Raw genomic sequence first — 24933 nt, 5'->3', positions numbered from 1 at the left:
TGTGTGGTTTCCCATGCATCTCAGAAGATTGTTCCCTCATCAAACCCTCCTTAAATTATCCTGCCTTCAACATGCCATCTGGTCCCTGTTGGGATCCAGGCTGATACAAACTCTACGAACAATGGAGAGCCACAGAAGGGAATTGAGTAGGGGTTGACACAGCCAGATTTGTGTTTTAGACAGCTCTCCATGGCTAGTAACTGAGGACAGATTGGGGCAAGAGGCAGAGGCTGAGCTGGGGCCCTGGGGACGAACTACAGCTCTTGTCACCCGCACACAGCCAACTTCAGACTTGTGGCGGAAGGCAGAAATTCTGCTGCAGGCTTTCATTTACAACTGTTTGGTAGATTGTTTGCAAAGATGGCCACAGAATCCCTTCTCCAAACTCCAGCCTTTCGTATTGTGACATTGATGTTCCTCCCAGGCGGAGGTAGAGTCTATTCCTCACCCCTGAAACTAGTGGGGGGGGGCACCTCATGAATTGCGTTGATCAACAGAATACGATGAAGTGACTGTGCACATTGCTCAGCCCAGGACTTAAGAGATCTTGCAGCCTTGCTCTCATTCTTCCAAAATCCAGCCACGACTGAATGCTGAAGACCCATCAGTATGGGGAGGGGCCCCGTGCCCACCTCAGCCAGCTCCCCAGTGGGCCCGGCCCCCATGGAACGCAGCTGTATGAAGCCTGGCCAACCCACAGGATTGTGGAAAATAATAACTCCTCGCTTCTTCAGCCATTCAGTTTGGGCATAGCCCACCATACAGCAATAGAGAACCTACAATGGGTGAGTACTTATCTCCTTTGCAAAACCTTGCCCTTCCCTCGTGGCCCTGCCCACCTGTCACTACCTCTTTCTGGCTGAAAACCATCACTCCCTCCTCTGAACACCACTGCTCTTTGTTCCCACCTGCTTTGTGACCCTTCTAGCATACTGCCTCATGGGATAACAGGCACCTTCCTGGGACACTGGGTCCGTTGATCACCTGGGTCCTAACTTACATCATTCCAGACATGATGTGGAGTGGCTTATGTGACTCGAAATATGATCTTACTATGCTTATAGCTTCATTTCTCAGATGGCACAATTGGGGTTTGGAAATGACATGACTTGCCCAGGGTCACTAAGAAGGGATGGGCCAGGATTTAAACCCAAATTTATACCTCTCAGATGTCCCCCATGTTGTAGTTACTGGAATGAGTTGCTCCAGGAGGGAAAGGATCCTGCTTCCCTGCTGGAGGGGGAGGGAGGAGTCACAAGTAGGGTCCTCACCCTGGGCATCCTGTTCTTCACTACTGACGTATGTCCCAAACCCAGGAATCCAGAATTCTTCGCATCAGCACATCTGTCCTCATGTCACCCACTGGGCCGACACACACAGACAAGCACCCCTTGCATCTGGTCTTTATTCTCCATGTTGGTCTGCCCTGTGTCTTAACCTAGCCTCTCACCGTCTTGCCCAACAGAACAGGCCCAGGGGTGGTAAGCTTGGGGCCATCGGATCAGGAAGGAGGAGTCAACATGGCATTATCTGGCTCAATCTGATCCGCCTTCTGGGAAGATGAGATAGGGCCACAGGGCCAGGCAGGGAAGAGAGGCTTTGACCAGCCCTCTTTGTTGGGGGATGGGGAGGAACAGAAGAAGGCTGCAACAGGATTTGTTGAACTGACATTTATGGAGACCTCCCACCTTTCTGTGTCAAGGTCAGGGGCTGAAATGACCGTGAATGAGTAAGAGGTGCCTCATGGAGCTCTCTGCCTATGTAATGTCAGAGCTTAGACTCAGGGTTCATCTCAGTCAGTCAGGGAAACTGAGGCTCAGAGGGAGGGTGAAGAGGTCTGCCCACTGTCATATAGCCAGTGACAGAGCACGGTTCTCCTCATCCACCTTTCGGGCCCCTGTGGCTGCCAGTCTACAGTGCAGAGGACCCAGAAACTCACAGGGGCCTGGCATGAGTGCGGAGGCCTCAAGGCCACCTCCTCCTCTCTGGCTCAGGGAGGGAGGAGACGGAACATGTAGGGTGCAGGATGAGGGACCCTGTAGGAGACAGGGCTGGAGCCTGGGGCTTCTTTTGTGCTGTTACTCAAGGTAGAGGAAGGAAAACCTGGTTGCCGTTCTCTTTCTCTGCCTATTGAGTGACATTATAACCGGGGATAGAGACCTCAGAAATCACTCTCTTCCAGCCCTCTCTCCCATTCACAGAGGAGGAGGCCAAGGAGAGGGAGGCTCGCTGCGGCTTGGCAGCGGGAGTGCAAACCAGCGACGCCCGAACTGGCAGCTGGACTTAGGGCCTGGCATGGTTGGATTTGCAGAAGTTTGGGAAGGCTGTGACCGTGTACTCAACGGACACCTCCGGGAAGCCTTCTCAGATCACAGCACCTCCAGCTGGGCTCCCTAACGCCAGCCCTGGCCTCTGGGGAGGCCCTCAGCAGAACTCCAAGTGCTGGTCCACGGGGACGTTGTACTTGAGCTTGTGGGCTTCGAAGAGGTCACACAGCTCCTTGATGTAGCGCCGGTGAAGCTTGTCCACCTCCTCCTGTGAGGGATGCAGCGTCTTCTGCACCTCTATGGGCTTTCCCACTGCAAGACACAAATGTAGGTGCTGGCCCAGAGCAGGAGCCACGGGGTTGCAGGGGACCTTGGGGCAGGTGCCCACCCCCATGGTCATCTCGGCAGGAAACTGCTCTTACTGCCATCCCTTTCAGCCCTGTTTTGGGTGATGGATTCAAAGATGTTATAGCAACTCCAAGATTCTGACTCAGTAACCATACCAACTGGCATTGCAATGTGCTCTGCAATGTGCCAGGCACTTTCCATGCATTAGCTCTAATCCTCATAACAACCCTCTGGGGATAGAAATTCTTACTATTCCCGGTTGACAGGGGAGGCAACGAGGCTCCGAGAGGTTAAGTAACTTGTTCAAGGCCACACAGCCAGGAAGAAACAGTTCTAGTTTTTAAATCCCAGGGATATGCTCTTAATTTTCAGGCTATACTGTTTGGGGAGCCCAAGATGTCATGATTAGAAGCGCCTGTAGTTCGGGGCGCCTGAGTGGCTCAGTCGGTTGGGCGTCCAACTTCAGCTCAGATCATGATCTTCTGGCTTGTGGGTTCGAGCCCCTTATCGGGCTCAGTGCTGACAGCTCAGAGCCTAAAGCCTGCTTGGATTCTGTCTCCACCTCTCTGTCCCTCCCCTGCTCGCTCTCTCTCTCTCTCTCTCTCAAATATAAATAAACATTAAAAAGAGAAAAAGAGGTGCCTGTAGCTCTCGGGTGAGGTGGGCCAACTGCCCAGACAGCAATTCTTACCGCCCCCCCCCCCCACCGCCCCCGGGCCTGTAATGCCCCCTTTGTTCTAGGGAGAAATCAAGAAGCCCTAACTAACCTCTTCCTCTGGTTCTTCCTGGCTGGGAAGGTAGCTCCCTTGACTTTTCCTTTTGGGAATAGCTCTGGAGGCAGCAGCAGGATTTTTTTTAACCTTTAAAAAATTTTTCTTTAATATTTATTTATTTTTGAGAGAGAGAGTATGAACAAGGGAGGGGCAGAGAGACAGGGAGGCACAGAATCTGAAGAAGGCTCCAGAGCCTGAAGAAGTCAGCATGGAGCCCGATGCAGGGCTCGAACTTACCAACTACAAAAGATAACGTTACCTGAGCGGAAGTCAGACGCTTAACTGACTGAGGCACTCAGGTGCCCCAGAGGCAGAAGCGGTATTAACACGCATGAAAATATTGCCACAATAAAACAGGAAAAGTCATGGTGGAGGGGATTCACCAAGTCTGTGCTCAACTAACAAATAAATGGATGGATAAAGAGGAATGGACCTCTCTCAATAGGCTTTCTCAGAGGGATCTGGTTGGGATCCAAGAAGAGAGCAAATGAGGAGTCCAAATTGCTGAAAAAGTAGGGCTGAGTCCATGCATTAAGGCTCATGCCCATTATTTACGGGAAAATCCCTCAGGCTCTAACCCAAGCCTATTGATTGCTACTCTACACAATTCTAACAGACTTGAGATGCTCTTTCCTAAATTCACCTTCTCCAATGAGCCCTATTAGATCCTCTGGGTCAGAATTAAACTCTTCTTCTCTAGCGTAATAGTCAAATAGGTCCCCATTCAGTCCTCAATTTTGTTACTCAAAGGCAGTGTGATCTTTTGGAAGTTACTTAACCTCTCTGAGCCTCAGTTTGCCACGAGTGAAATAGGGATAATAGTCCCTACCTGGAAGGCTCTTAGGCTAAATTGAGCTGCTGCAGGTCAGGAAGCCAGTGCAGTGCCTGGCACACAGCAGGTACCCTGTAATCAGTAGTGACTGCTGTTCTTCGTGCCTCTGTTGCGGTTCCCATCCCAAAGTGCCCTGTATTAGGGTTGTCTGCTTGCGTGTATGTTTCCCAGTCTAGAATGTGAGCTCCATGAGGGCGACGATGTGTCTGAGCCGTCTCCACGTCCCCCTTGCAGCACATAGTCCAGGTCCCTTTCCCTGGAGCCGACCCCTGTCCCCCCCCCCCCCCCCCACCAGCCTGGCTCTCAGCTCACCCACGGTGGTGATGGGCTGGCGGTAGGGTATAAGACCAAAGCTGTACTGGAAGACGCCACGGCCATGGAAGAGCGGGAGGGAGATACCCATGATCTTCTGCAGCCGGTCCTGGATGCAGCGCAACCAGGAGCCGGGAGAATTCTCGACCTGGTCAAATAGTTCATTCTCCCCGAAGGAGAAGATTGGCACGAGAGCAGCCCTGGAGGGAGACAAGAGAGACTACATGTGGAAGGCCCTAAAGAAGACCCCAGCTAGCTTCCTGCCTGGACCCGGTGACCAGGAATTGGAGCAGAGGACAGAGCCCTGGGCCAGGAGTGGGAAGCCTGAGTTGCCTACCAGACCTGCCGTAGCTTTGCTTTCTGAACTCGGGCAGGTCCTGGGCCCTCTCAGGGCCACAATCTCCCAGTTGTAACAGGACAGATAGACCTGAATGCTTCAGAGAGTCCTCCCAGATATAAAACATCTGTGGACTTTGTAGAAAACCTCTCTCCGGCTCCAGCTAACTTGTATTCTTCAAAGACGCTTCGAAGTAGAAGAGCTCTGTGATATGCCCCAAACTCCATTTTCCCAGATCCCATAGATATCAGATCTCGTGCCAGCTTCGGGCAAATATATCCCTTCCCACCTAGTCCCTTTGATCACCACACTTGTCTTCTGAAATCTTTTCTGGGTATTTGGGCACGACATAGTACAGATCTCCCCAAGATAGAATCTTCATTGTAAAGGGACTAAGACTCTCCCTGTCCCAATACAATCTGCATTAGTCTCTGCTGTCTTCCCGCCCAAATCTAATCCTTGCCCATCTCCAGCTGAACGGAGAGCCCTCTTCCCAGATACCCGTGCATCAGGGCGAGTCTGACGAAGCCCTTGCGGTTCCGCAACAACAGCGTGTAGGCCCCGGGCCTGGCATTCAGTGCCTCCTGGGCACCCCCTATGATGATGGCCAGCAGATTGCCACCTTCTTTCCTGTTGAGAATGTGAGCAGCGCTCTCCTTGTCTGATGTGACCAGCCCTGGAAAGAGAAGAAGGTGGTCAGGTACGGGGCAAGGGGACAGGGATTGTCAAGTGGATGTGAGCCAAGAAAGGGATCACCAAAAGTGACCACAGAGGCCTGGGTCCCCACCCCACCCACTCCAGCTTGGAGTTCCCTGAGGACTAGAACTGAGTTCTCTCCCTTTTCCTGACACCCTCGCCAAGCTCACGGCCCCACATGGTGCTGTGGGAAGTACTTCCTTGGGTCTAGCCACCTTCTTCTATTGCCCATGTTCTTGTAAGAAGTACAGAACCGTTGGGGCGCCTGGGTGCTCAGTCGGTTTAGCATCAGACTTCGGCTCAGGTCATGATCTCACCGTTAGGGAGTTTGAGCCCTGCGTCAGACTCTGTGCTGACAGCTCGGAGCCTGGAGCCTGCTTCGGATTCTGTGTCTCCCTCTCTCTCTGCCCATCCTTGCTCGTGCTCTGTCTCTGTCCCTGTTTCTCTCTCTCTCTCTCAAAAATAAATAAACATTACAAAAAAAAAAGCACAGAACGGTTGGCACCCTTGCCACAATGCCTCTTCCCATGCCTCCAGCCTCATCCTCTTGGACTACCCCAGGGTGTAAAGACTCACCCCCCGACATGATGTAATCCCTGAAGAAGGGGACCCGGAACCACAGGGTCAGCATCATCAGATGGGGGCGGATGCCAGGGAAGAGCGAAGGGAAGCCTGTGCTCTCGGTGCACAGGTTGACAAAGGCTCCAGCAGCCAGGACCCCATGGGGGTGGAAGCCGGCAAGGTAGTTCCGGGAGGGGTCCAGCTCGGCGGTCTTGACAAGCTGCAAGGACAGCAACCTGGTGAGCCAGAGCTGGACCTGCGTGCCTACCCCGACTGTGCCACTCATCAGTGTCACTCCCCCTCTCTGAGCCTCAGGCTCTTAAGAAGATTGAGATATGATGTGTGAAGGCACCCAATGATACCGTCTCAGATTCACTGCTGGCTTCGGACAAATTGCTTCCCTCTCGGGGTCTTCATCTGTAAAATGGGGACATTTAGCCTTCCTTCCATTCAGCCTGCCTTCCTCCCATGACTGCTGAGAAGCTCTAGTCTGTTGGTGTCCTGGAATTACCAAGATTACTACAGGACCAGATATAATTCGAAGGCATCAGAGGGACACACGGGGGCACCAGCCTGCTGCAAAAGGCCCGTTTCCACAAATCTCAATATAAGAAAAATTGGCACTGAAGACCTGGGAGTGAGCATTCGCAAGGTATAGCAGGAGTGGTTGAAAGAGCATGCAGTCCAGGAGTCTGGCCCTAGTCCTCTTTACCCTTCTGGACAAAGCAAGTGTCTCCCTGTGGCTCCCTGCTCCCCCGACGCCAGACCTCCATCGCCGCTTCATCACGCTCTTTCCCCAGCCCTGGGCTCTGCTGGCCAGCAACTTGCCAGAGTCTGGTCAGGCCGGCAGCATAGAGCAGGGAGCAGGGACCATGAGTCATTGCACATTGACTTGGGAGAGGAGAGCTGTTGTCCTTAGCGGCTCCAGGATGAAGTGGGGTGAGGGTGAAGGGCAGGAAGTGAGCTAACAAATGCTGCTCTCAGCCCATTACTGGACAGGCTGCTCCATGGCTCAGTCTGCAAAGATTGCTGTGGTGGGCAGTGACTGTGTGTGTGTGTGTGTGTGTGTGTGTGTGTATGGGGGCAATCCCTTCCCCACCCTGCCAGGACCCGCAGGCCCACCCTTTACACGGTCCTGCACCCTGGGAGCCACAGGCATCAGAGTTTGAAGGCTCTTGAGGTCCCTGGCCCATGCCCCAAGCCCCTGGCAGGAGGGTCTCTGATAGGCTCTTGAGGTCCCTGGCCCATGCCCCAAGCCCCTGGCAGGAGGGTCTCTGATAGGACTGGCCAGTCCCTGCAATCTGCACTCCTGGGCGCGGGGCAGTCCTTTCCACTCTGGGTCAGCTTTGCCAGGGTGAAAGTTCACCCTGTCATCAAGCTAAAACTTGCGGCAGGTGACTCCCTGAGGATTCTTGTTGCTGCCTTTGTGGTCCAGGAGGCCTGGCTACCTTCTCTTGGAGCCTGGAGGGACTTGGTGCAGGGTGGGGAGGCGGGGGGGGGGGTGATGGACAGCAATGGGGATCTGAGCCTGTCTGCCCCATCGAGGCTGAACAGCCCCAGATTCTCCTGCACTTGGTTTCTGTAACCCACCCTCCTGCCCAGTATGGCCCCCAGTTACCCACTGACGCTTTGCAGAAAGGCTGCAGGGACCACAGCTGGGGAGACCATTGCCTCCCGTACAAAGACAAACCCCTTCCACTCACGCAGTGAAGACTTGCTGGATATGAAAATAAAGATGGGACAGAGAAATCTCTGGCTATTCTCAGTGAGAAAGGTGCTTGCACAGGCACCCATCCGGTGGTGTTTCCCTACACACATACCTGGCTCCCCTCACGGAAGCACCAGCACATGAATTCCTTCTCAGCAGCGGGAAGGCAATTTTGTACAACCTCCATGAAGGCGATTTGGCAATAGCTATCACAACCACAAAGTGTAACTGACCTTTTACCCTAGCAACTCCACCACTGGGGAATTGCTTGTGCTTGCGCAGAATGATATTAACCACGGCATCTTTTTTTTTGTACCGTCATCAACCCCGCATCCCCTCCAATGTCCACCAACAGGGCCCGTTCAGACAAATTGTGAAACGTTTGCCCCTCTGCAGCCCTAGGGAAGTATGGCGAAGATCTCCCTGGCCTGGCAGGGGAAGGTGGCCACAATCCCTCATCAGGACAGAGCAACGGGCAAGACGGTGCGTGCAGAACGCCGCTGACCCGGCTGGCAGAGGGGGCACGCGCTTGCTTGCGTGTGGACAAAAGCTGGTCGACGCAGTTGCCTCTGGGGAGGGAAGGGAGGAAATGAGAATTGAGGTGGGGGGGAGGACCCTTTACCATACACCCTTTTGTCCCTTTGGAATTCTGAACAAGAACGTATGACTTATTTTAAATGAACAATGAATGTATGAATGAACAAAACAAATGAATCAATGAAAGAAAGAAGGATCATCCTTGATAAAGGCTTTGTGTGTTGAGACACATCCTGGTGAATGTGAGCGCCTGTGTCTAGACGTGTGTGCCAATACTTGCACGTGCAGTTACGTGTGCGTGACCTGGTGGGTTGCTGTGCACTGATGGGTTGTCACTGTCTACCGAGGCCTGATCTGCACCTCCCTAGACATAGTCTCTACTGCTGTTTTTCTGCGCTAACCTCTTCTATCTGTCCCCTGGGCCCAAGTGGTGTCACTCCCTCGCTGTGAGGGTCTTTTTATTATTTTTATTTTATTTGATCTATTTATTTTTATTTTTTAAAATTTATTTATTTTTTAATTTACATCCAAGTCGGTTAGCATATGGTGCAACAGTGATTTCGGGAGTAGATTCCTTAGTGCCCCTTCCCCATTTAGCCCATCCCCCCTCCCACACCCCCTCCTGTAACCCTCAGTTTGTTCTCTATATTTAAGAGTCTCTTATGTTTTGTCCCCCTCCCTGTTTTTATATTATTTTTGCTTTCCTTCCCTTATGTTCATTATATTTGTTTTGCTTCCCTTCCCTTATGTTCATCTGTTTTGTCTCTTAAAGTCCTCATAGGAATGAAGTCATATGATATTTGCCTTTCTCTGACTGACCAATTTCACTTAGCATAATACCCTCCAGTTCCATCTACATAGTTGCAGATGGCAAGATTTCATTCTTTTTGATTGTCGAGTAACACTCCATTGTATATATATATACCTCATCTTCTTTATCCATTCATCCATTGATGAATATTTGGGCTCTTTCCATACTTTGGCTATTGTCGATAGTGCTGCTATAAACATGGGGGTGCATGTGTCCCTTCGAAACAGCGCACCTGTATCCCGTGGATAAATGCCTAGTAGTGCAATTGCTGGGCCGTAGGGTCTGTGAGGGTCTTGAGATTAAGACCACCTGTCTGATGCCTCACCTGACCCAAGTATGGGTCTGGAACAGAGGCGATGCTCCAGAAAGACTGGAATGAAAGAAGAATGAACACATGAATAGAGGAGGCTGATGCAGCCTCAGAAGGAAGGCCTGGTTCTGCTGCCAGCTCACATGACCTTTGCCAGGCCCCTGCACTCCCCATGCCTCAGTTTCCTCTCTATCCCCCAAGACAGTGATAATGCCTCCCTGGCAGCGTTGCTACTGGGTTCAGGTGAGGTAAACAGAGAGGGGAAGGTTTATAAAGCGCTGCGTTCTCTGCCTTGCTCCCTCAGTTCTCTTAAGGAAGAAGTGGGACTAAGCAAAGACAGATGGGTGTCTGGGGAAGGGCTTCTCCGGGTGCGTGTCATGGCAGGCTGCGTACCAGGCAGTGGCTGGAGAATGGGACGGCCAGGGTGCTAGACTCTGGGGCATGTTAAAATTATATATATATATATATGTATATAATTACCATAAAATTCACCTTTTCTGAAGTGTGCAATTCAGCGGTTTTAGTATCCTTCAGAAGTGAACAACCATCACCCCTATATAATTCCAGAGCATTTTCAACACCCCAAAGAGAAACCCCGTGCCCATTAGCAGTCACTCCCCATACTGTAGCCCCTGATAACCACTAGCCTGCTTTCTGTGTCTATGTGCTTATTGCCTACTGCCTATGTGTCTATTTGCCTATTCTGGGCGCTTCCTGCACACGGAACCACACAATATGGCTTTTTGTGTCTGTCTTCTTTCACTTTAGCAGAATGTCTTCAAGGTCCATCCATGTTGAAGCATATATCAGTACTTCATTCCTTTTTACGATTGAATACTATTCCATTGCATGGATATACCATATTTGTTGTTCATTGATCACTCGACAGACATTGAAATGATTTCCATCTTTTGGCCATTACAAATAACGTAGGCACGAACACTTGCACATTAGTCTTTGTGTGAACATGTTTTCAATTCTCCCAGGGGTGTCACTACTTTGAACCCCAAGACCCTTGCCTAGAAGACCACAGCCCTGCGGGATGAGAGAGGCATCTCAAGGAGAGGGCATCTGGACCATGGGTGGGAAAGAGGACCACGAGGGCTGTGTCTCTGCCCTGTCTGCCCAGTCCCATCTCTCAACAAATGCCCTCATGCCTTCTTACACTCTTGGGGTGACCCAAATGCCTCAAGAACCCAGTGTCCTGATGGCCCCTTTACGGTTCACAGATCACCCACACCACTAGCCTGTGTGACCGTGGCCCTCGGGAGGTCGGCTGCAGTGTGAGAGCCTCCATTTGATGGTTGCACAAACTGAGATGCAGAGGGGTAAGTGACCTGCCCAAAGCCACACGGATGACCTGAGTTCAGTTCTGCTGTCTCCCGCACAGAGCACCAGAGCAGCAGGCCGGGAAGTCTTTGTTCCAGACACAGAGAGCTACCTGGAGACTCAGGACTATCTCTGGGGTCTTTTCCTTTTTAGTCAAACTTGGAATGTCCAGGCGGTTAGCTTCAGGAGAAGGTGGTTCCTCCATCGGCAACTAGGTCCAGGCCCTGGAGAACCTGTTCATGACCTATATATGTACCTTGATTGCTTGGCAGTTTAAAAATGCAGGGCAAGCAAGGTTTGGTTCAGTAATCTGGCTCTGGCCTTGGGCATCTCATTTGTGGCAGATTTCCCAGAGGATTCTGCCATATATCAGAGTTTGAGAATCACAGCTTTAAACCAAAGGAATCCCCTTCCAGCTTTAGGCCATTGGCTGTGCACACGCATGCGTGTATGGGGGGGGGGGGCAGGGAGACTGGGTCCTTGCCTGCCTCCTCCCATCATGGCCAGATGAAAAGAAAGGCTTTGAGCCACCACCACCCCCCCCCCCTTAGCTGGTGAGTTCTCCACCCTGACCTCACTGAGCACTGAGCAGACAGAACAGACACCCATTGACATATGCAGCTATATTCCCTCAGTTCTGAGAAGCACCTTTTTTTCACATCTTAACATTATGCTATCAAGATGGATTTGACAATTTTAATTGGAAGAATTTTTTTCTTAGTGGTACATAAAATACCCATATGTTTTACCATCAAGGATATGCAGGACGCACCAAGCACAGAGAGCTGGAAAGAGTGCCCCAGGCGGTGCGCATTCCCAGCACCTACTGTGCGTCAGGCACCTCAGGACACCTGCTTTCTCCATCTCATGTTCACTCTGCAAGGGAAGTACTGGTGGCAACGGCTCCATTTTACAGACGAGTAAACTGAGACACAAGGTCAATCCACTTGTTCTAGGTCACATAGCTAGTAAAGTCGCAGAGGCAAGATCTTAACACAAGCAGCTTGGCTCTGTGTGTGTAAGCTGTGAGCTCTGCCGCCTTGTAGGAGTCCCCAAGCGAAAGGTGGTGGGGGTTAACGGGGTGAAGGGGTGCACCTCAGGTGACGGCACCGGCCCAAGTGACACAGCTCATGCCTGGAGAGCTGACAGCAAAGGGGGCAGGTGAGGCGTGAGCATGGGTCCAGAGTCCAGGGACCCAGAGTCTAATTTTTGCAGGCCAGGCAAAAATTAGGTTTGATTTTAGGTGTCGTGGGAGTCCCCGCTGTGTTTTAACGTTTTGTGAGTATCATGGCTGCTGTGTGCAGGATGGACGGTAGGGGGCGTCGGCGGAAGCAAAGCCCAGATAAAAGAAATGATTGGTTAGGATTTAGGTAGTGAGTGGGGGAGGAGAGAAGGGTGAGACCCGGAGGAGTTTGGGAGTCAGACCCCAAGCTTCAGAGCAGCAGCTCTCAACCGGGGCCAGTTCCCCTACCCCACCAGGGGACATGTGGTAACGTCTACAGACATTTTTGGTTGTCACAACGGGGAGAGGGGAGTGCTACTGCCATCCAGTGGGGAGAGGCCAGGGATGAAGACAGACCCCTCCCCCCCAATACGGACACACCTACAACAATCATTCCGTGTCAAATGTCCACGTGCCCAGGGGCAGAAAGCCTCCTGAGAGCTGCGGGCTGGGAGCAGGGGTGGGGGGAGGGGATATCAAGGACCGGAAGTGAGCAGGAAGGGAACCCCTCATCCCTCCCTGCAGGGCAGCCCTAGGGCTGAGGGGAGAGCTGTGCCCAAGGCAGAGGTAAGACTCCTGGGAGGGTCCTGAGGACGGGCGCAGGTCTCTGTGTAGGAAGACCCTCTCACAGGCAGAGCCCTCCCATGATGAAAGGAGCCACCAGCAGGAGGAAGTGTCACCCCTTCCAAGTGTAAGCTGGAGATCTGTCCTGGGCAGGTGGCTGGCTACCTACCAGGTTAAGAGACCCCAGTATGCTGGGAGGGGGCCGGGCTGGGAGGTGGGGCACGAAGTCCCTAGTGATGCCTGCAGGGCTGTGGAGGAACCGAGGGATGTCCCAGGTGTGGGTGAAGAGGTGTTCCGCACTGTCCCCAGCCTGCAGCATTTCCTGACACCAGGTCACCGCCCGGCCACAGCACTCCACCCCTCAGGCCTGGGCCTGTGCAGACAGTATTTGCTCTGGGGTGATGAAATCTTCACAGGGGAAACCCAGCTTTGGGGCTGGTTTTCGGCATGAGGTGGGATCGGCGCCTCCTCTGCAAAACATTGCCCGATTCTTCATCATTGGCTCTTTAGGAAGCCTCTAGCACGAGTGTAGAAAGCTGCAAGGCCCAGAAACAGCGTTCCTAATCTTGCTCGAAATTCCATCACTAGACGCTAGTTCATAAAATCACACGGAGAACTGACAGAAGCTCAGAAACCCACTCGCATTTGACAGCGCAGCGCGGAGGCTTGTGAATGCAGGAGAGCTGCGGCAGAGCTGAGGCTCCCTACCCTCCGGCCACCCCAAGATCTCCGCGGGGCCTGCGCTGTAAAGGTGTGTGGAAGAGTGGGAAGGTCTCCCGGGAGGAGGTGGGGAAACGAATCTGCAGGCCCCAGCCCCACCCCTGCAGGCTCCCAGCCTAGGACAGGCGAAGTCAAAGCGCATGCCATCTCGCCCTCTGCTGGCCACCTGGCGGTACTGCTCACGCTCTGCAGGGGTGACGCACCAGGCTGGCCCGTGGGCAGCAATCCTGAAACACTACAGTGGAACGAACTGTAGCAAATCAGGGCAGCCTCCCACCAGTGTCAATAGTGCCGAGGTTGAGAGACCCTCCTTGAGAGCTGCCTGGCTGGGGGAGGATCAGGAAGGGCAGTGGAGGGGATAGGCACAGACCCTGCTTGTCTACGCTGACAAGATCTTGGGAGGGCACCGTGCAGAGGAAGCAAATATGGGAAGACCTCCCCCAATCTGGACCCTCAGGTTAGCCTCAGCACTGCCCATTCACTCTGCCCTTCAACAGCTATCACTCCTCATGAGGGTAGAAATCCCTGCCACTCAACTTCCTGCCCTCTGCCCAGCTCCTGCCCTGCTGTCTTGCCCTGCCCTGCCCTGTCCCACCCTTGCCCTTTGCCCAGGAGGCCCTGCTTACTGTGGTGCTAGGGGCTTCTGTATCCCAGCTTTTGCCCTGCTTTTGCTAGTCCTTGCCGGGCCCCAGGACTGTCAGAAGGGAGCAAGGCAGCAGCCCTGAGTCCCATGCTGAGTGCCCACAAGTCAGTGAGTTGTTTAACCTCTGTGAGCCTGTGTTTTCCCTCCCCTCCCCCTCCCCGCCCTTTACAAGCTGGGGACCTAATTCCAGCAGGGGCAGGAGGAGGCGGGGCTCCAGGATGGGGTGGGAGAAGCCAGGCAGGTGTGAAGGTCAGAACAGTAGAGCTCTGGGCTATCAGAGTCCTCCACAGCACGTGCAAGCTTCCCCAGAGTCCCCACTGACTTAGTAAAATAACACTAGCTCCTAGTTTACTGAAAACCTACAAGGTGCTTTCCTGACATCTCAGTGAATCCATCCAACTCAGTGATGTATGGCATTATCCCTTTACATATGATGAAACTGAGGCTAAGAGAGGCTGTGAAACTCACCAAGGTCGCAGCTGGTTTGTGGCAGACTGGTATTAAGACCTAGTCTGTCCAGCTCCAGAGGCCACACTCTGTGCCTTTCTTCTCCTCTGTTTCCAGGGAACGGCCAGCTGACCCTGCCTGGCACCTCTCTGTGTCCCCACTGCCTTCCTACCCTGTCCCATCTGGCCAATAAGCCATCTCTGCCCAGCTGCTTATATCTGAGGGTTTAGTCTATCTGGGATTCGGTAAAAGGAGCCAAGGGGTCTGTTAAATCCCAGGATCTGTTTCACTCAGGACTGACATTTGAGTCCAGGGTCGAGTACCCACAATGGCATGAGATGCCCTGAGTCACAGTGAGAGATTCAAAAGCGCTCAGAGTAGGAGGGCTCAGTCTGCTTCCTGAGGAAGCTTCCTGGGGAAACTGAGGTTCCGAATAGGGCAAGACCTTGCTCAAGAATTTGTTGAGTGGCATTGGTCACACCTTTGTCTCTCTCAGACTGTCCTTCTCCCCATCTGATGAGATGTGGGGCTAGATGGTCTCTTAGGACCTTGAGTTTATTACATTCACCCCCATACCTGACTGCCGCGGGGTTTACACCTATAAGATACGTATGTGTGCCACACTATATGCCCCACAGAGCACCTTCCAACCCTGTACACTCATCATTCCTCACATTGGCCCCACATCCCCGCAGATGGGAAACCATGGCCAGAGAGAAACTGGACTCTTCCCTAGGCCACACAGTGGCATGGCCAAATAAGCCCCAACCTCCCCGCCCAGTATTCTACTCCCTGCACACAGGACCATGCTTCCGCCACCGACATGGCCATGCTCCATCCAGTCCCAGTACTCACCGAGACAGGGAAATAGTCCCTCATGTACTTCCACAAGAAGCAGCGCCTTATTGCTTGGAAGGACCTGCCCCCCTGCCGTGGCTTTTCTCGGTCCAGGTACCACCAGATCGCATACAGGACACTGAACAACCAGAATCTTGTGAACAGGAGGCCCACGAAGATGACAACACAGATCTGGGCTGGGGAGGGAAGCAGGAGCCATCAGTGGTCAGAGGTCTGAGAGGAAGGACGTGAGGCTGTCCACGCTGAGTTCGCCCATACGCCCAGCACTAGCAGCACGAACCTGTCCAGCCCGTGGCCCCGGGAGGAAGAGATCGGCTTCCCACTCCTTCAAGGAGGAAATGCACCTGCCAATGTCATGCTGGGAGCACAGATTTGAACCCTAGCCAGGCTGAACTTCAAAACTCACTTTTCCCACTGTACTGGGTTCCGGACCCTGGTCTTCCCTCTCCCCCTCCTTCTCCCCAGTAAAATAGTCTGCATTCACCAGGTGCTCAATGCTTGCTGGACAACTGATTGGGTTATTTCTTTCTAGTTTCCATCTCCTGAGACCTTGGAGAAAACGGAGACACTTTTTCTCTGCCCAGCCCTCTTTCTGTTGGCCCTCTGCCCTATTTTCCCACAGATAGAGCTGGCCAGATCCTCCTCTTATTGAAGCCCTTTCATGGCTTTCCCATAACCGGAGGCACTGCCCAGCCAGCTCAGCCTGGCATTCAAGCTCCGCGTGAGCTGGCCCTACCTGCCTCCTGCTCCAGCCCCACCTCAACCACACGCACCCCCAATGCTCTGGCCACATGACCTGCTGTGTTCCTACAGCTCACTCAGCTCTTTCAATCCCTTAGCTTTTGGTCATGCTGATTCCTCCGCTTGCAGTGCCTTTCCTGGTGAAGGAGGGAGGGAGAAAGAGGCCAAGCCCTGGCTGGACCAGGCCCAGCGAGGAATTCCCCCTCTGACCTACAGTTCCGAATCCCTTGCCATAGGCTAGAATCCCAGCTTCATCTCAGGGGCAGCTGGTCTGTGGGCCATCCCTCATCTGATGCTGATGGAAAGAATATTCCCAGGGAATATGGCTCTTTCCCCTTCCCATTTCCTCTACTCAACACCGTGCACTTATCCTCTTAAAGAAGGTCGGCTTCCTGTTGTATATTCTGCTTGAAAGTAAGGCAGATGGGGCCTGTCACTCGTGGCAGGTTTCCTGGAGGTGGGGACTTTTGACCCAGTCCGAACAGTGGTAAAATTCATAAGCCCAGACGACGTAGAATTGGGGCTCACAGATGTTCACTTTACACAGAGCACCTCCGACATGCCAGTGCTGGTGGTAGAGCCGTGAATGACAGACACAAAGTCCTGCCCTCGTTGCACCCGGGCACTTTGTCTTTTAAATTGTTATTGAGGTTGACAGGAAGCCATCAAAATGCTCGAGGAGAAAGCAGGCAAAAACCTCTTTGATCTTGCCCACAGCAATTTCTTACTCAACAGGTCTCCAGAGGCAAGGGAAACAAAAGCAAAAATAACTCCTGGGACCTCATCAAAATAAAAAGCTTCTGCACAGCAAAGGAAACAATCAGCAAAACTAAAAGGCAACCGACAGAATGGGAGAAGATATTTGCAAATGACATATCCGATAAAGGGTTAGTATCCAGAATCTACAAAGAACTTCTCAAACTCAACACCCAAAAAACAAAGAATCCCGTGAAGAAATGGGCAAAAGACATGAATAGACCCTTCTCCAAAGACATCCAGATGGCCAACCGACACGTGAAAAAATGCTCAACATCATCATCATCATCAGGGAAATACAAATCAAAACCACAATGAGATACCACCTCACACCTGTCAGAATGGCTAACATTAACAACTCAGGCAACAACAGATGTTGGCGAGGATGCAGAGAAAGAGGAACCCTTTTGCACTGCTGGGGGAAATGCAAACTGGGGCAGCCATTCTGGAAAACAGTATGGAGGTTTCTCAAAAAACTAAAAATAGAACTACCCTATAACCCAGCAATTGCACTACCAGGTATTTATCCAAGGGATACAGGTGTGCTCTTTCAAAGGGGCACATGCACCCCCATGTTTATAGCAGCACTATCAACAATAGCCAAAGTATGGAAAGAGCCCAAATGTCCATCGATGGACGAATGGATAAAGAAAATGTGGTATATATATACAATGGAGTATTACTCGGCAATCCAAAAGAACGAAATCTTGCCATTTGCAACTACGTGGATGGAACTGGAGGGTATTATGCTAAGTGAAATTAGTCAGAGAAAGACAAACATCATATGACTTCACTCCTATGAGGACTTTAAGAGACAAAACAGATGAACATAAGGGAAGGGAAACAAAAAATAATATAAAAACAGGGAGGGGGACAGAAGAGACTCATAAATATGGAGAACAAACTGAGGGTTGTTGGAGGGGTTGTGGGAGGGGGGATAGGCTAAATGGGTCAGGGGCACTAAGGAATCTACCGAAATCATCGCTTCGCTATATACTAACTAATTAGGATGTAAATTTTAAACAATAAAAAATAAAGTTAAGCTAAAAAAAATTGTTATTGAGGTTAAAAGATGCGTAACATAAAGTTGGTCGCCTTAACCGTGTCTAAGCTCACAGTTCAGTGGCGATGAGTTCATTCACATCGTTGAGCAGCCATCCCTACTGCCCAGCTCCAGACCTCTTCATCTTCCCAAACTGAACCGCTGTACCCGTTCAACACTGACTCCCCGTGCCCCTCCCCCATTCCCTGCCAGCTGCCGTTTGATTTTCGGTCTCTACAAATTGGACTATTCTAGGAACCTCCTATGAGAAGAATCATGAGGTGTTTGTCTTTTTGCGACTGGCTTATTTCACTGAGCATAACGTCCTGACGGTCATTCGCGTTATCCATGTTGTAGCAGCATGTGTCAGAATGGCCCTCCCTTTTTTGGCTGGAAAATATACCGTTGCATGTATATATCACATTTTGTTTATTCCATTCATCTGTCAGTGGACCAATGGACACTTGGGTTCCTTCCACCTTTTCCCTTTAAAATATTATTAAACTGGTTACTAATAATGAAAAATGGGGAGGCCTCACGTACAAACCCTGGCATTTGCTATGTCTTGAAAAACTAAAAGAGGGGCGCCTGGGTGGCTCAGTCGGTTAAGCGTCCGGCTTTGGCTCAGGTCATGATCTCTCGGTTTGTTGAGTTCGAGCCCCACGTGGCACTCTGTGCTGACAGCTCAGAGCCTGGAGCCTGCTTCGGATTTGTGCCCCCCCTCCCTCTGCCCCTTCCCCACATGCACTTGGTCATGTTCTGTCTCTCACAATTAAATGAACATTAAAAAAAAAAAAAAGATGAGGGGCGCCTGGGTGGCTCAGTCGGTTAAGCGTCCAACTTCGCTCAGGTCACGATCTTGCGGTCCCTGAGTTCGAGCCCCGCGTCGGGCTCTGGGCTGATGGCTCAGAGCCTGGAGCCTGCTTCCGGTTCTGTCTCCCTCTCTCTCTGCCCCTCCCCTGTTCATGCTCTGTCTCTCTCTCTCTCAAAATAAATAAACGTTAAAAAAAAAAAAAGATGAAAAGAGCAAATGTTTTTAAAAAAGGAAAAGAAAACTAGAAGAAACGGTAGCCCTGAGTCACTGCTCTCATGGTCAGCCCCTCCCTCCCACGTCCCCCACATTCCCAGACCTGCGGGCCAGTTTCTGCCTCAACAGTGCTGTATCCTCACCTAGGCCTTGCGGTTCCTGGAGGGGGTGGGAAAGGACCATTAAGTGCTTGTGGGTTGGTCACCTGTTTGTCTTAAATATTTTTTGTTTTAAGTTTACTTATGTATTTTGAGAGAGACAGAGAGAGCATGAGCTGGGGAGGGCCAGAGAGAGAGAGAGAGGGAGGGAGGGAGAGAGAGAGAGAGGGGGGGAGGGAGAGAGAGAGAGAGAGAGAGAGAAAGAATCCCAAGCAGGCTCTGTGCCATCAGCACAGAGCCCGACATGGAGCTCTAACTCACCAAGCCATGAGAGATCATGACCTGAGCCAAAATCAAGAGTCGGACGCTTAACTGACTGAGCCACCCAAGTGCCCCTTAAATATTTTTTAATAACAACTTTGAAAGAGAAAGTTGTAGCAGAGTGGGAATAAAATGCCACCGTTTATATGAAAAAGAACATTGGCACTTATATATGGCTGCACACGCGTAGAGGAGAAAAGGAGCCCACAGCTCTGGAGGAAGGACAAGGATGGCAAGGGGCTTGAGTTAAATTTTATTTATTTCCTTTTCCACACTAAAAGTTTTTAATGGGGAAAAAAAGTTTAAGAACCCCAGCTAGGCCCCTCTCCCCTTGGGCAAAATCAGAAGTCTCTGTAGGTGTCTCCCACTTTAAGAAAACCAGCTTGAGAGGGGCTCCTGGGTGGCTTCGTCAGTTAAGCGGCCCGCTTCTGCTAAGGTCATGATCTCATGGTTGGTGAGTTTGAGTCCCTCGTGGGGCTCTGTGCTGACAACAGGGAGCCTGCTTGGGATTCTCTCTCTCCCTCTCTCTCTCTGCCCCTCTCCTGCACTCATGCGTCTCTGTGTGTGTGTGTGTGTGTGTGTGTGTGTGTGTGTGTGTCTCAAAAAGTGAATAAATGTTAAAAAAAATAAATAAAATAAAAACCAGCTTGAGAGAATAAAAACAAATGGCTAATGGTGGCTATCTGGAGGGTAGGATTTGGGGAAGTCTATTGCTTTTAGGACACACATTATTATGTTTGAATGTTTTACAATAGCACGTATCAGTTTTGTGGTCAGAAAAAGACGTTAAGATAAAACACACAGGGCATTGGCAATGGACCAGAAAGATCTCCCCGACACCCACCATCCCCCTCACCCTCAGCTCACCCTTCAACTCCTCTCAGCAGACAAACCTCCAGGCTACAGGTCACTTAGGAAGGGAGACACTTTCTTTCACTTAATCCTCACGACTCTGAGAGGAAACATTTTAAACCTGACTTTATGAAGGTCCAGAGGGGGTACGCCAATTGGTTAAGGTCACACAGCAAGCTGGGAGGATGGAACCTAGGATTCAACTCTACCATTTTGGCAGCATCATGCTCCCATTTATTCACTCAACAAATATTCACGGACTCTGACTCTTGACTCTTGTAGGAGCAGGAATTGCCGCTGAGGACACAGACGAGCTGTTTGAATGGCGCTTACCTTCCTGGGTGAGTTATAGAGGAGACGTAAGGGAACAGTAAGCAAGTTACCCACTTGGGAGGTATTCGGCTGTTGGCCCTGAGTCCTTAGTGCCAAGTCCTAGTTGACTTCTCTGGCCACTTCTCTGGCTTCTGCCATTCCCCAGAATGTCTCCTCTGACACCAACATCTACCTGCTATTCAGTAAATGTGCATAGTCTTTACTCCTCCACCGGAAGCCTTTACTCTCGGGCCAGCCTTTCAATCCTGTCCTGTGGACCCATCTCCTAGGTAGCTCTGAATGGGGCCATTTCTCTCCACCCACTGCCAGCCTCCCTAGACCAGGTGGGCAATCTTTTTTTTGAAGGGACAGGTTACAAATATTTTAGACTTTGAGACTCAAGAGGCAACTTGGAGGCTATCACATAGGGATCTAACCATTTAAAATGCAACCGTTTAAAAATGTAAAAATCTTTCTTAGCTCATAAACTTTACAAATACAAAAACAGTCAGTGGGCTGGATTTGGCCCATGGGCCATAATGTGGTGACCCCTGATGTAGGCAGTGATTGCTCCAGCCATCAGTCCATTCTCCCATAATCCAAACTGTAGATACATCCACCGTGCAGCCACAGGGTCCTTTGGCATGCAGATTAGACCTTGTCACTCCCCTACCTAAAGCCCTTCTGAAGCTCCCCTTTGCCCCCAGGAAAAGGGATACGGTAAAACCTTCTTGTCCTAGCACCAGTGAGCCTAGATCCCCTTTCTCAGCTGTCCTCCCTCTAGTCCTCCAGGCCCAGGGCTACTTGACCTCTCTGTGCTGCTCCTGACATTCCCAGGCTTCTACTTCCCAGGCCTGCAGGGCTGGGGGACGGAGGCAAGGTGGGTGCAGCGGCAAGGACAAACCCAATCACGCTCACAAAGCTCACGCGAGACATGTGCATGATGAACCTCATTCTGTGTGATCCCTAGGCCACAGCCCACCTCTGGGCCCCCGGTGACCTTTGTCCAGGAGCCAGCAAACCTGTAGCATGCCCTGGGCTGGGCCTCCTTCCCCAGGCTCTATCTGCCCTTTAGTCTCTTAGCCTCACCTGCTCCCACGCCCTCTGCCCTCTCCCCTCTCTCTGCTCCTCCTTCCCTTTCTTCCTTTGGCCTGGAAGGAGCCCGGGACTCAGGCCCTACAACCTTGGGCAGTTACGGTACTCGCTTTCTCTGCTCTTCTGTGTACCTGCGATAACCAGGGATATTTCATGTTTAACTACGCTTGGCATGGAGACACAGATGAATTGTAAGCGATGTAGGGTGCTGGAGGGCATGCTTTTCTGGGGGTGGTTCCTTCAGCTGCAGAATTGTGACGGGGTTCTGCAGGAGCACCTAGTATGTGTGGGTGTGTGGGGGTGTGTGTGGAGGGGGCTGGGGGTGTGTGGGGGTGAAATGGCTGTTGACCAGCCTGTACAGAGTATGCCCATATTGTAACACCTTGCATCAATGCACAGGCTGGACACCAGCCGTTGGGGAAGCCGTGCCTGCCCAGTCTCGCGCTGGCAGAGGAGGTGAAGAATCCCACATGCCCCCAGTCACTCTCTTCCCATGCTCGGCCCTGGGCCTTCCTCAGAAATGTCCTCTTCAGCAGAGGGGAGTTGGGGCAAGTGTGGTCTCCCTGGCCACGATCAACGTGCTCACCGTGGGGGTAGGGTGGGCAGGGGAACCTACGCATGCTTCCCGTGGGATCCCAGCCCAGGGGTTGGACCAGATGTGTGCTGGGCAGAGCAAGCACGTTCTTCACTTCACCCCACAGCAGCCCGGCGAGGGCAGCTTTGGTATTCCCATTCTACAGCTGATGCAGTAGAGGCCCGCAGAGGTCAGGCATGGGTCCAGTGAGGTCACGCGGATGCTTGGTTGCCCAGCCAGAGTCTGACCCAGGCTTGTCTGGGACCCCGCTCAGTCCCCTGGGTCCTTTCCTTGTTCCCTTCTCTTTCCCCACCTGCCAGTCTCAGTGTCCTCCTCTCTGAAAGGAAGGAAAGAAACCCATTCCCTCTGAGGAGCCTGGAAATTTCCCACAATCACCTAGATCCTTCCCCACACCACCAGGCCGCCTGAGGCAGGGTCTCTGTCCCGGTACTAAAGTAGGTGGAACCCCCACCCCAGGAAAGCTCGGTAACCTGCCGGAAGCCACAGGTGATGGCTTCTACCCCACCCTATCCCCACACCCTGCCACGCCCTCCAAAGCCTCCAGGCGGGGGACTTTTCGGGCAGGGGCTCTGAGCACAGCAAAGCCCCCTTTCGAATGGATGTCTTTTCACCATCGATGCACTGTGTGCGCCCGAAGCGGCAGATGCCTGTGGTCTCCCAGCCCCCAGCCCATCTCTCCTTACCCAGGGCCAGGAAGGAGAAGACCCACTGCACGACCATGAAGGTCTGCAGCCGGCGCTCCCATGGCACGAACAGGGGTGCAAACTCCACCATGCTGGCTCCTCCGCCGGCTCCAGAGGCTTCTCTGAGCACTGCTGTCGTATCTGAGACACCGGCTGGTTTTTGTTGCCACTGGAGGTTGCGTAAGCATTTGTAGGGGGGTGGGAGGAGGGGTGTGCCCTTCCCAACCCCACCCAGCCTCAAGGCCTCTGGCCAGGACTTGTTTCCGAGGAGAAACCTTTGAATCCACCTGCCCTGGGTCTAGCTAAAGGGAGGGGAAAAAAAAAGGAAGTGTGTCAGCCTTATCCAGGATAGTTGCCTCCTCAGGCAGGGCCTTATCTGCTGCTGATTTCTCTCTGCTTGTTCGAATCTTACCCTTCACTTGGAAGGTGATTGCCCCAAGCAGAATAATGCAATCCTGTCCTCCTGTATCCGATGAGCTGGCTCCAGAAATTATCTCCCCTCTCTCTCCTGTCATGTCCACGGCTCGCCCGCTACAAACGTGCAGTCATAGCGCTCACCTAAAAATTCCTTGGCCCCACCATCTCCTCCCCCTCTGCCTCATTTCTCAGCTTGCCTGCACAGCACAACTCTTGGGAGAGCTGTCTGCGGGCCACACCTTCGCCCCCCTCTCTGTCCGCCCCATACTTCAGACGCCACCATTCCCTGGAACTGTCCTCGACAGAAGTCCACTAATGGCCTCCATGCTGCTAAGTCTAGGGTCAATTCTCAGATCTCTTCTTACCCCATCAGCAGACTGAGACACGGTTGATTACTCCCTCCTCCTTGAAATCACCTGGCCTGTAGATGGCACACTCTCCTGGTTTCCTTCCTGCCTCTCTGGCTGCTCCTTTGTCTCCTTTGTGGCTCTCATCCTTTACCGGATGACATGTTTCAGCACCTTCCTGCCCCCTCAGTCCTTGGACCTTCTCTCTCCTCTCTACGCTCTCTCCCTTGGAGATCTCATCCACCCTCGTGGCCTTGTATTCTACCTTTACAATGAAGGCTTTCAGATCTCCGTCTCTAGCTCTGCTCTCCCCCTGGGGCTCCAGACTTGAATATCTAGGTGGCTACTTGACATCTTCACTTGAGAGCCTGCCGGATGCCTCCATCATAGAACGTCTAAAACTGAACTTGAATTCTCCTTACCTGCCCCCGCCAACCTCTCCTCTCCTCTTTGCCATCTCAGTAAAGGATAACTCCACGAACTTGGCTCCTCATGCTAAAACCTTAGTCACACCAGACTCGTTCTCTCCCCCTCCATCCACATCCATTGGTCAATTCTCCTAAATCTCTCCTGCATTTTGAATTGAAGTGTATCAAACGTACAGTAAAATGCACAGATCCTGGGCAGAGTGACATGCCTTCACAAAGTGAACACGCTTACGGAACTACCACTCTGAGCAAAAAAGTGGAACACGATCAGCACCTTGGCCAGCCACTCTCCTCCTCCCTGTAGGCCACCACGGTCCTTATCTCATTTTGAACTTCATGAAAAGTGAATCTTACAGGATATACTCTTTGGGGACTGCCTTCTTTGGCCCCAGATTGCATTTGTAGTATGTTTGTTCCCATGGCCATATAGGATTTACTGGGTGTGTATGCCACAATTTATCCAGTTTTCCTGCCGAGAGGCATTCAGGTTGTCACCTGTTTTCTGAATATGATGAGTTGTACTGCTCTGGACAGTCTCCGCCCCTCCAACCCAGTTTTATTGAGAAACACCTGCTATGCATCATTGTATAAGTTTAAGGTACACAGCCTGATGATTTGATTGACATATATTGTGAAATGATTAGCACAACAGGATTAATTATCAACCATCCCCTCATACAGACACAACAGAAAGAAAACAATTTTTTTTTGTGATAAAGACTCTTGGGATCTATTCTCTTAGCAACTGTTCTATATCTCGTACAGTAGTGTGGGTATTTTTGTACCTGTCTTTTGGTGCACATTGGTGTATATTTCTGTGGAATGTGTGCATGGGAATAGAATGCCGGGTCTCCTGGTATAAAGCCAACTAGTTTTCCAAGGCAGTTGTATAGACCTCCTCTCCTACAGCCCCACATGCTTACTTGCTTCACATCCTCCTCAAC

General features: G+C 51.8%; 2 protein-coding genes across 4 annotated transcripts in view; one reads left to right on the top strand and one right to left on the bottom strand.

Annotated features, from left to right (window-relative positions):
* Positions 1-1944: 1944 nt before the first annotated feature.
* MOGAT2 (monoacylglycerol O-acyltransferase 2) lies at positions 1945-22966 on the bottom strand. The gene is made up of 6 exons (XM_078433089.2): positions 22798-22966; positions 15273-15451; positions 6142-6346; positions 5371-5545; positions 4533-4732; positions 1945-2579 (listed from the first exon to the last, which is right to left on the bottom strand). The coding sequence occupies exons 1-6, from the start codon at positions 22886-22888 to the stop codon at positions 2425-2427; spliced, it is 1005 nt and encodes a 334-aa protein (XP_078289215.2). The 5' UTR covers positions 22889-22966; the 3' UTR covers positions 1945-2424.
* Positions 6544-24933, top strand: part of MAP6 (microtubule associated protein 6) — a 124397-nt gene continuing 106007 nt past the window's right edge. Inside the window, exons 1-4 of one of the 3 annotated variants that reach the window (XM_081790335.1) lie at positions 6544-7306; positions 7362-8317; positions 10722-13358; positions 20395-20453. The gene's annotated coding sequence lies outside the window, so the exon portion shown is untranslated. Of the gene's footprint in view, positions 7307-7361; positions 8318-10721; positions 13359-20394; positions 20454-22903; positions 22978-24933 lie in introns of those variants that run through there. The other 2 variants (XM_078433087.2, XM_078433086.2) reach the window with 2 other exon arrangements.

The sequence above is a fragment of the Panthera onca genome, chromosome D1 (genome assembly GCF_046562875.1).
Source record: "Panthera onca isolate mPanOnc1 chromosome D1, mPanOnc1 haplotype 2, whole genome shotgun sequence".
NCBI classification, from domain to species: Eukaryota; Metazoa; Chordata; class Mammalia; order Carnivora; family Felidae; genus Panthera; species Panthera onca.
The sequence above is the reverse complement of the archived record's forward strand: the minus strand, read 5'-3'. Positions and strand labels throughout refer to the sequence as shown.

Excerpts from the sequence above, each read along its gene's own strand:
- MOGAT2 (XM_078433089.2), bottom strand. The coding sequence starts at position 22,888 with ATGGTGGAGTTTGCACCCCTGTTCGTGCCATGGGAGCGCCGGCTGCAG. Across the intron at positions 6,347-15,272 it reads GGGACTATTTCCCTGTCTCG|CTTGTCAAGACCGCCGAGCT; the intron begins GTGAGTACTGGG and ends CTGTCCTTGCAG. Across the intron at positions 4,733-5,370 it reads AGACTCGCCCTGATGCACGG|GGCTGCTCTCGTGCCAATCT; the intron begins GTATCTGGGAAG and ends GTCTCCCTCCAG.